Source organism: Biomphalaria glabrata, chromosome 15 (assembly GCF_947242115.1).
Source record: "Biomphalaria glabrata chromosome 15, xgBioGlab47.1, whole genome shotgun sequence".
Classification (NCBI taxonomy): Eukaryota; Metazoa; Mollusca; class Gastropoda; family Planorbidae; genus Biomphalaria; species Biomphalaria glabrata.
The window spans coordinates 3,276,644-3,288,537 of NC_074725.1; the positions used below are offsets into that span (position 1 = coordinate 3,276,644).

General features: G+C 34.3%; 1 protein-coding gene across 3 annotated transcripts in view; it reads right to left on the reverse strand.

The window, feature by feature from the left end:
* The window catches only part of LOC106072758 (dentin sialophosphoprotein-like), a 28,806-nt gene extending 22,948 nt beyond the window's left edge, over positions 1-5,858 (reverse strand). For all 3 annotated transcript variants that reach the window (XM_056012893.1, XM_056012892.1, XM_056012894.1), the window contains exons 1-4: positions 5,711-5,858; positions 2,879-2,959; positions 1,377-1,490; positions 694-842 (exon numbers count right to left, since the gene is read on the reverse strand). In XM_056012893.1, the coding sequence (XP_055868868.1) occupies positions 694-842; positions 1,377-1,490; positions 2,879-2,937 (322 nt within the window). In that variant the 5' untranslated portion in view covers positions 2,938-2,959; positions 5,711-5,858. The remainder of the gene's footprint in view (positions 1-693; positions 843-1,376; positions 1,491-2,878; positions 2,960-5,710) is intronic.
* Between the last annotated feature and the right edge of the window lie 6,036 nt (positions 5,859-11,894).

Consider the following 11,894-nt stretch of genomic DNA (forward strand, 5'->3'; position numbering starts at 1 on the left):
TGAAAACCTAGCTTTATTAAGACAATTTACTATAACGTCCTCAGTTCAATCCTATTTACTAGCCCTACTTCCCAGATAGATGAAATGGTCTGCATCAAGGATGTTCTCTCCTTGTAGTATGATTACACTCTGTCTTGTTTCTTATTGATTCTCTCAACTGGTGTTTTCTTTTTGTTGATCAGTAGTCCAGCCTTTTTCCCTTCTTCTGAAAGTCTGACCCAATTCGGCCTGAGCGTATTGTTGCGTATTGGAAAAGAGGCAGATACCATCTGGGAAATCCAAGTCTTCCAGGCATTGAGTTAGAGTCCACAGTATGTCATTTTTAATGTCAGACTGTGTTCCTCACGAACCAATCAATGACCAAACCAACAAAACATTAAGAGCAAAAGCATGGAAAAGGATTGATAAGCTTACAATTGTGTCACTTGGTATAAAAGTCATCGTACAACTATTTTTATGATGTTGTTGAGCTTCGGCTGAACTAATGTAATAGTTCATCAGCTTACAAATTATGTCTCTGTTGAAGACTTTCTTGAAATCCACAAAGATCAAATACAGAGGGGACTGCCATTTAATGCACAAATGTAATAGACCAGTAAATAGTTCAACAAATAGATACTTGTTATTCATGTAGATTTACACAAAACAAAATTTGACAAAGAGAAGTCTGGTCTTAGACTTAACAGATATTACCAAGCGGTTCATCTTGAAGCACTTTGATTTTCTTTTTCTTTGTGTCTTTAGGAAGTTTGTCTGACTTAGACTGTAATACTTCAGAGGCATAACTTGTCAGTGATCCAACATTCTGTTGACCTCTGCCCCAAAATCCACCACCCTTTTTTCTGGGGATTACATAAATTCATTATTCATCAAATGCATATTTTTTAAATTACAGAAAAAATTTAAACCAGATTTGATGTATAACTTTTTGTTGCTCTGCCTTTACAGTAAAGAAATACAAAAAACTATTTAAATTAGAAAGAGGGCATAGTGGCTGAGCAGTAAAGCACGTGGCTTCTGAACCAGGGGTTATGGGTTCGAATCCTGGTGACTGTAGTGGAGGCACAGTGGCTTGACCTCTGAACCAGGAGTCCCGGGTTTGAATCCTAGTGATGACTGGTATTTTTAATTTTGGGATCATTATTGGGCACCTCTGAGTCCACCCAGCTCCAATGGTACCTGACACTAGTTGGGAATAGTAAAGGTGGTTGGTCGTTGTGCTGGCCACATGACACCCTCATTAACCGTAGGCCACAGAAACAGATGACCTTTACATTATTTGCCCTATAGACCATAAGGTCTGAAAGGGGAACTTTACTACTATACTATTATATTAGACAAATGTTGTGAACAAATAATGTATTTATGGTACATACTCTCTATCTTCTTTTTCTCTTGTCATGGCAGTCTTCAATTCACGAAGCCGCTCTTCCATCTTCTGGCTTTCCTCCTCCAGGCGCTTTGTTTGGTCACGTGCCTGCCTTATGTTGCTATATAAAAAAAAAAAAGGAAAATTCAAAACTTCATTTTACTTTTGTATTAGTGCCCTATCAAACCTGTAGCCTACAAGATTCTGATCCTTTTAACTTAAATTCAACTCAACATGGTGATTTATCCAGGCAATGACCATTGTGTTCAGACATTTTAAAATTATATTGTCAGACCTTTTTTATTGGCTTCTCATAACTGACTTTTACCAAATGACTGTTGTTGCAGAACTCAATATTAAAATTAGTCTTTCTTCAACCATTTGCATAGTACACTACTTAAAATCTTCTGATAGTGGATAAAAAATTATAAAGTTGTGTAGCTTTAGAATTGCACTTTAGATGTAAATTTTTAAATATTTTTTTTTATTCAGTTTCTTAGACATTCAAATTTTAAATAGATGCCAGTGTACTTTCAAATATTACATATATAATTGTATCAATAAATATTTTAAAGATCAACAAATATATGTACAGAACAGTTTCAAAACAAGATTTTTTAAAAGGCAGCTTGTGTTACTAAGTAGTTAAATGGGATCCAGATTATCCGACAAAAAAATTTCAAAACAGGCTGACATAGCTCCTCAGTTTTCTTCTACAAATGTTCTTAATGATTATAATGATCTGATTGTGATTAGTTCAAAGTACTTGTAGTGACTGCAATTTATTTGTGAGTTAGTGAAAGATTTGGACCATTGACTTACAAGATCTTATCTTATAAAATACAAATTTTACTTTAAAAAAGAAGATGATTACGTCCCTAGGTAAATCTAGTCATGCATGTTAATCAAAGACTTAAACTCTACAAAGTCACTAGTTTTCCTGGCTGATTCAGGCAACCCATCCCATGCTCTCATAGCAACACTAACACCCTAGGTCATCTTATATTGTATAAAAGCGAACAAATATATGGACAGTCCATTTTCATTTACCAACAGCACTAAAATATCATTGTAGTCTTCTGACCTCCACATAATAACATAACTTTTACTACTACTACTACTAACTACCATTACTACTTATAATAAATGAAAAACGAGCATGAAATTACTTAAGAGGCTCAGTAATTTAAAACAGTGCACCAGAGAGAAATTAAGTTTCGTTTACAATATATACAAGCATAAAAAAAAATTACTTACAAAAACTCAGTCCTCCATTTAAGGAATGTAATAAATGGGTGAAAAAACTTTTTGTCTTAATATAATGATAATAAAATTTTGTAAATGTTTGCATTTTTCCTAATATAGATTTTTTTTCATATAGAGAATAAAGAAAACAATTATATTTAAAGAAAAATTTAATAAAAACAAATTTATAAGTATAATATATAGGTATGCATATAAGTATAATATAAATGTATGTCTATGTATATTTTAACATGCAATACTTACTGGGCTCTCAACTTGACAGACAAATCTTCCTTTCGTGTAGAAGTGTTGAATGCAGACATCCTCTTCCCAAATCTATCACAGCTGTTACACAAGAAATCAAACAGAATTTTCTTGACAAACAAGACTATTAAAGTTTATGAGAGATAGGACATTATTTTAAAAGATTTAGTTTTTATCAATAGGCAGTACAACAATGGATTGAAAAGCTGGCAGGATATAGAATCTTAATTAAATCTTGACAATGTTGACTTCACTGGAAGTAAAAAACAAAAAAATGATCATCCAGTGATCCCTAAGCCCTCTACTTAACCCCTATAATTTCAGGATGGCTGCAAGATCTTGTGGTATATATTTACAGTGGTCCTGGGTTTCAAACATGCCCAGTGCCATCCCCATGCCATCTTGCAAGAGGTTTAGGATAGAACGCAATAATACTTCATTTCTAAAGTAATGTCCAAAATGTGTAAAACAAGTCAGATATCAAAAGGTTAAGGTGTTAATAATTATCCAGTCAAACCTTAAATCAAGTAATTTGCAGTCTATTTCTAGCTTTCTCTAGGTTACTTAATTTATCATCCAAATGACTTTCCTACACTTTATTGATACAGTTCATCATTCAGTTACGCTACAATAAAATCGTTCAAATGCTCTTTCTTCCTTAATGCCATTAGAGAATTTAAAGAGTTGCCTGAATCAGCCAGGAAAACAAACAACTTAGAGTTTTAGTCAATGATTAACATTATGACTAGATTGACACATGACATAGGATGTAATTATCTTCTTTTTGAAGTAACGTCTCTAATATATGATAAGATTGTCCTGTGAGTTTCTACTAAGAATGTTTAAGCATTCTCAGACATAAGTTTCTATAATATATCTAGCCAGCAGTCTATGCAATAAAGTCTTCTTCTTCTTCTAGCCAGCTTTTTGGTGCTGAGCTGTGAGACTGTGGCAAGGAAAAAAAGTGTGCTATTTTTTTCAGTTGTTCAGCACTGCCGTACAGGGTGTTGGTTATGTTGGGCTGTAGTGGAAGTAGGGTCTGCCTAAAGTGGATTAGGAAGGGGCCAGCCTACACACTAAATGCAATAAAGTCAAGAGTTCAAGTCTTTCCAAGACTTCAGCTGTAATATAGTTTTCATGTGTTTAAAAAATATTGAATGATTGTTACATTCAAGAAAATTAAATTTATTGAAAATTTTTATTTCTTGTTTGAATTATTAAGTGTTTGGATATTATTTGTAATAAATCTAATACTTTTAATCATTAGAATTTGATACTCAAATAATTATATTACTTTGCAATTCTGAAAATATTTGAAAATGAGAATGCAAATTAGTCTAATTTCATTAGGAAATGGAAGGCCTTGCACTATGCTGACCTCCATTCCCCACTGTACCGGCACTTTGAGACTTTTGGGACAGGATGTTACAAACTTTAATTCCCAAGAAACATCCAAAACATGTGGAAGCATGGTAGCTGAGTGGTAAAGCACTTGGCTTCTGAACCTGGGGTCCTGGATTAGATGACTTGAATTTTGAATTTCGGGATCTTTAGGATAGAGTCCACCCAGCTCTAATGGGTACATGACATTAGTTGAGGGAAAAGTAAAGGCGGTTGGACATTGTGCTGGCCACATGACACCCTCCTTAACCATGGGCCATAGAAACAGATGACCTTTAAATCATCTTACCTATAAATTGCAAGGTCTGAAAGGGGAACTTTACTTTTTTATCTAAAACATGTAAACCCAACAAAAGAAAAGAAGAACCAAAGGATGGCAGAAAATCAAAGAAAAGATCAATAAAACACTTAATCAACAATCAGACTCTAATTTTAAACTTTTCACAATACAATTGATAGATTTATAAATAGGCATAGAGGCAAATTTTTATTTTATATTTAAATATAGAGTCTAGATAAAAATCTAGAAGGAAAAGGTAAAGGTTTGAATTAAGAACAATCTGTAATAATAAATGTCTCTAAAATCAACTCTAACTGGGTTGTACTTCAAGGAATAGTTTTAGGCCAGTTTCTGTATCAATAGTTCTAGTACTGTATTAATCTTTATTCCCTATTACCATTACAGCATGAAATGGATAGCCTGAATCAGCCAAGAAAATTAATTTTCTAACAGAGTTTGTCTCCAATCAACATTTATGACTAGATTAACACATGGTTAATCTTATATTTAATTAGCTTCTTCATATATATATCACTTTGACTATATTTATAACCAAAACTAAACTACAAACTACATTATTGTCACTGAAAAATTTAACATCATGTTGAATGTTAAACAAGAAACGTTTAATAATTCAAATTATTTATGATTATGAACATGGAAATAATAAATAATAATAAAAACAATATTTTAGTCTACTAGACTAGGTCTACTATTAATTAGTATTAGTATTTGGTCAGGTCTAATTTATTTAGTCTAACTCTAGATTCTAGATCTAATCTAACTATATAATGATTATGGTGATTATAATATGGTCCACATTACCAGTGGACCGAGTGGTTTGGTTATTAGGCCTACTTAATTATTAATGTCTAATAATAATGCCATTGTAATATTTTAGTAAATTGATTGAAAGACCCAGATCTAGACTCTAGTTAACATCAACAAGTTTGAAGTAGAATACCAATAAATAACAAACAGTGAAACACCAACAACACTTACACTCTCTAGAGACTAGAGACTCAGACTCTAGTGACTAGTCAACAATAACAATAAGACACACTATAGCAACGACTACCCACGGTGTCAATAGTATAGACCCACCAAATGGTTAAAAGAATTTAAAATAAATCAAACAAAACACAAATTACCGATATTTCTGAGAAAATCTTTTAACTGCAACCTTCAAACCCTATGTAAACTGTTAGACATGTTATTCTGAATGGAATCTGCAACCGGTGGCGTCCCCAGTGATGGATAAACAATTGATCCGTACGACAATCTCGTGCTATGCGAGAAAATATTGAGTAGGCTCAGTAGGGTACTGAAGAAAAACGACAATTTTTATAACTGACCTATATATCAATATAAGCGTTTACACTGCACGTCTACAGAAATAACTATTTCAACCGCATAATTTTAACCATAGTCAATGATTTTAACTAGAAATAGGAAACGAACCGAACCCAAACCGAACAAACAAAAGTCAGATTATTCGCAGACGATTGCATAATATATAGAACAATAAAAACAACACAAGATACGGAAATTTTACAAAGAGAATTAGATGAATTACAGAAATGGGAATCAAATTGGAGCATGTCTTTCCACCCAGAAAAATGTCAATTATTAAGAGTAACAAAAAAACTAAAACAAATTAATTCCACTTATCTTATTCATGGTAAACCAGTAACACAGACTAAAAACGCAAAATACCTAGGTGTTATAATAAATGAAAAAAACTGTCATGGAATCCACATATTGATGAAACTATTTAAAAAATCAAACAAAGCATTAGGATTTATTAAAAGAAATTTCTATAAATCACATAAGAACATAAAACTAAAATGTTATTTAACCTTGGTTAGACCAATAATAGAATATGCATCCTCTGTTTGGGACCCCTCAACTCAAGAAAACATTAAGAAACTGGAAGACACAAAATAGAGCAGTGAGATTCATAACAAACGAATACTCACATTTGACTAGAAAAACACCATTAGTAAAATCACTAAATTTAGAAAGCCTTCGGGATAGAAGACTCAAAAGTAAAGTAGCAATTATACATAAAGCACTGAACCATAATCTTCAGATACAAAAACAAAATTTAATAAAATACTCAGAAAGACACAAAGATAAAGGCACATTCCTCGTCCCATATGCTAGGACAAATTTGTAGGCTACAAATGCTCCTTCTTCACTAGACGTGCTATTAGAGCATGGAATGGGTTGCCTGAGCTAGCCAGGAAACCCAGTGACTTGGCCGATTTAAGTCATTGGTTAATATGCATGACTGAATGCATGACGCATATGACGTTATCATCTTCTTTTTTTGAAGTAACGTCTGTATTGTATAAGATAAGATAAGAACCGAACTCGAACCCCACTTACGACCGAACCGAACCCGAACTTTAAAACTTATCGCTACGAACCGAACCGAACGACCTGTCCTTACCTTGACCGAACTGAATCAAAGATTTTTCAATATTTTCAGTAAGAAAAAATAAAAACTTAGTTTCAGTTACATCATTTGACAGTTATTTTTCTAATTTTTGGAAAATTCAGCTCGATCAATTAAAGTCATCGTCTATTGATTCACTCCAAATGGTATAAGGCCTACCGTAACATCCAATATTTGAGCATTGATGAAATGGGAGAGTCGAAGAAACGAAAAGTAGACTCTGAATGTAGAAACTACCAGAAAAAGTAGACAAATCTTTGCCTTTTTATGGAGCACAAAAATAAGCCAATATTTTTTTTATAGGTATAGAGATGTTTGTGGTTTTTAAAAAATAAGTGATAGAAATCAAAACATAAACGAATATTGCGGCATTCTTAGTTTGAGCCAACAAGAAAAAATGGCTAAGAAACGCCTAGAGATTTGAGGATTGACGAGAATATTTACCAAGAAGGAACAAGAAAATGAATCGGCGGTAAGAGCAGGGTACAGAGTTGCTCACATTTTAAGTAGTGAAATGAAGCTTTTTTCGGCAATGCTTTAGAAGGGGTGAAGGAAGAGATGTGTCATGAAAATAAGAATGCAGTTGAAGCCGACACTCTTTTTCGCATGACATTTACAAATGTCAATTAAAAACTAAGAGATAGAGTAGAAGATTTGGAAAAGTTTACCATTAGCGCGGACATAAGCCTATCTGAGAGCGTTCAACTCTTAGTACTTGTGCACAGTACGAAAAGCAATATTTAAATCACATAAAAGATATCTGCTATGAGGAGCAAGCATTGGGACCACCACTGGCAAAGACCTGTTCAAAGTTTCAGACATCATGGAGGAGGAGGCTTCTTTCCTTTGGGAGAAATTAGTGGGAGTGACTACTGATACCTCCAGAAGTATGTCTGGATGACATAGCGAACTGGTAGCAAGAGTTCTTAGAAAATTTGTCAAGTGAAAAAAAGTGGCAAGAAGTTGAATCAGGCTGACATACGCGCCTTCTAAATCGAAGTTGCAACTCATCATTTAGCAGGTGGAAAGGGACGAAACCAGTGTGGCGTAATCGCCTCACAGACGAGCATCTAGATTCAGTGTTTCAACTTGGTGTCTCATCAATGCAGTGGGATCTTCAGAAGTTGGTTTTGGATAAACTTCCTACATCCCACGAATTAAGTGTAACTATTATATTCACGTGGGAGGCGCCGTGGCTGGGTGGTAAAGTGCTTGGCTTGCGATCCAAGTGGTCCCAGGTTTGAATTCTGGTGAAGACAGAGATTTAATCGCCTCTCAGTCCATTAAGGCTGTAATGGGTATACCTGACGTTAGTTGGGAAAAGTAAAAGAGGTTGGTCGTTTTGATGGTTATATGACACCCTCGTTAACCGTGGACCACAGAAATAGATGACCTTTATATCATGGGTTGCTAATAAAAGTGCTTTACTTTTTTATGTAATGTTTTATTTTTCTGTAAGGCCTATATAGCCCGCGACATGAGTATTGGAAATTAAAATGGCCTACCAGCCGTATAAGCTTGTTTCACATAGCTGTATCTAATTAATAATATGAATTAAACATTATTACATGTACCTAATTTTGCTATTACCTAATTTCATAACTTTAGACCTGACCGAACCGAACCGAACTATCCTACTCGTCATCGAACCGAACCGAACCCGAACTTAATTCTGACCGAACCGAACCCGAACTTTAAAACTTGGGTTCGATTCCTATCTCTAATTTTAACCATAACATGATTTTTTTAAATATTGGGGAAAATACGTTAAGATTAAATTTAAAAAATGCATATTTTGTGTCTAGAAAATGTAGGCTCTGTGTCACAATTAAGTGCCTCAGCGGCTTAGTGGAACACTAATTCGAAAGGGTCACCACTATTCGCAATTCAGTCCACTCTTTACAATTGACGTTTTTTTTTTTTTAATTGTCAGGTATAGATATACACTTTAAATTGGGCCTTTATCTTGAGACGCTCCTTATACACACTTAAACTCCCAAACACACGCACCCTATTTATTGTTTGTGGAGATCAAATAGGCCCAGCTCCACGAGTTGTAGGCTTATATAAAACAAAATATTCTCCCCAAAACAGGGGCGGACTGGCTATATATGCAAATGCCAAGTTGGCCGGATTGACCGAGGAATGGGCCACTTTGAGTGACAGCATTGGCCCTTGTCTAATCTTTTAAAAAAGATACTGTGTGATATACTAGCTACATTTTGTCTATTTAGTCTGTAAGCCTCTACCGTGTTTCTGGTACGCTTCAATCCTATAATTATAGGCCTACATTCTCAGTGATTAGCAAACAACTTAATGGCTATTTATTTTTACAAAGCTTATATATATCAACTCACTCCTTAGCAACCTAAAGCTGATAGCAGATTTGCTGGCACCAGATCTGTAAACATCAGACCTACTCATCCTTCAAGAGTCCAAGTAACAACGCTAGCCACAGACTCGTCACTGGCTTAACTGATTGGTAGACGCAGCTTAGCTCTGCAACCATACAAGTTGGACTGCACACGGAGCCTGGATCCACTACGCCAGCCCACCAGCAGACAGCATCAGTATCAGCCACACCAGTCTCACCAGTGCAGCACAGGACCAAAAGCTAAGCAACCAGCCTAATGACACTCAGACCATTTGGTTCTAATATCTGATGATGATAGTCTCCTAATGTAAATACGCTAGATCCCATTCTAGCATCTGTACAGCATTTTACCTTTTAACTATCCTTTGTATAATAAACTGTACATAATTTTACATCTAAATATAGTATTTGTTGCCTGCATTATAACGCTGTGCTTGTAGTTTATATGTGCAAGTAAGGATTCTCAAACTATAAAATCCCCTAGACACCCAAAACGGCCAAATCTTTAATCCGACTGGTCTGTCTGTTAAAAAGTTTGTACACGTTATTTCTCCGACATCCAATCTCGGATCAAGTTGAAATTTTGCACAATTATTTTTGTTTACCTGACAACCTTTTCACCTTTACCTTTACCTATCCCTTAGTCTGTTGGACCGTTGGGGCACCAGGCAAGATTTGTCGACCGTCTTTCTCCATTCCTCCCTTTTTTTTGCCTTGTTCAGAACCTCTCTCAATGGCAGGCCTGTCCATTCTTTAATGTTGTCCTCCCATCGCTTTTTCTGTCTGCCTCTTCTTCTTTTCCCTGGCACTGTTCCCTGAAGAAAGGTCTTTGCGAGCCCCGTAGATCTCGTAACACAAGAATCAATTTTTTTAAAAAAAAATTAGTTCATTAACTAATGGTATAATTATTTTTTTTTGTTTGGTATCTCGAACAAGGGAAAGAACAAGGGAAAGAAATAGTACTAAACCGAATAACTGGTGTAAGCTGAGTTGTTAGAATGTCGGCTTAAGGTAGCGTGAGCCATGAGTTTTTTTTTGTTTTTTTTTGTAAATGCTTTTAAAAACCTATTGCGTAAAATTCAACCGAATATCCCTTTCTTTCTCTCCCCCCCCCCCCCCCCATTCCCAACTGGTCCAGATAGCCTAAGTGATAGGAAAGCTAGGCATGAAATCGTGCTAAACAAAAAACAATTGCATAGATTTATTGTTGTTGGTCTATATATATATTATTACAAATTTAATTACATGACTGATCTGAACTAAGCTTTTAAAAAAAAAGAATTGTTAATTTTTTTTCTGTTTATAGTCCTATATAGACTATATTATGACTATACTTGCGGGATTTATAACAGGAACCTGAATTTATAAATTAACAGGCCTATTACTAATTTCCAGATGTTTTGAGTAAATATTGTTTGCATTCTATATTTCCTTATATGGTCATCGTCGCAATATTCAATGAAATCACCGCCAAGAGGTCATCCACAAATCACATTCAAAATCTTAAAACTTGAAAACATGTGACCATGCAAACATTTGACCAAAAGTGAATTGAAAAAGAAGAGTAAAGAAGGAGAAGAAAAATTGAGAAATGAAAAAGCGAAAATTGCTGAAAATTTCTCTGTCAGGAAACAAATATGTCCCTTGTCAACCTGACACAAAAGATTCATGAAATGTGTCGGGCCTCATGATGATGTCGTTCACGATCTTGGAGTTCCAGGCACATGCCGAGTAAAATCATTAGCTGGACTGTTAATATAAGAATATGATTGTGCAAAGCTCACTATGTTAGAAAGACTTTTTTTTTTCATTCATGAGGCATTACAAGAAATAAATAGAATGAGCTTCATAAAGTAAACATTGATTTTTTTTTAAGTTTTCTTTTTTTATTACGGCCTAGCATTTCACACTAACAAGGTAAAATGATAAACCGCTCTTAAAATGTTGTTAGTGCAGGATATTTCTGTCAATAGGCTATATGTCTACATAGTCATAGATCTTTACAAAATCAGGAACGTTTTCAAGATATTACCAAAATTTCAATGCTACGCTGAAATCCTGTAATCTTGTGTAAAATCCCAAGCTTTGGCATCCTTGCGATTAGTGACAAAATGCGAAACTATAAATCTATATTATTCATCAAAATGTATTGCAAAACTACATAATAGTTTCTCTTCAAAATTTAATTGTATATTTTCTCAAAATATATAGACTCCATATCATCCGTTACAAGGTTTCTTCAAAATTTATGATGAAACATTCGAAAGCAAAATATGTAAGCTTGATTGACAGCACCGCAGAAATTGCTAATTTGTTACGTGCGATATGATTAAAGGTTATTTATAAAGTTATGACGACAATATTCAGGATTCAAAATTAAATTTGTTGCAACTGTTGCAAAAATATAGAGACTAAACGACACATTTAAGAAGCTTTATTACTACATTTAAATTTTTAATTAATGTATTTTTATGGAAAATTTTATTAAATTAAATGTGTT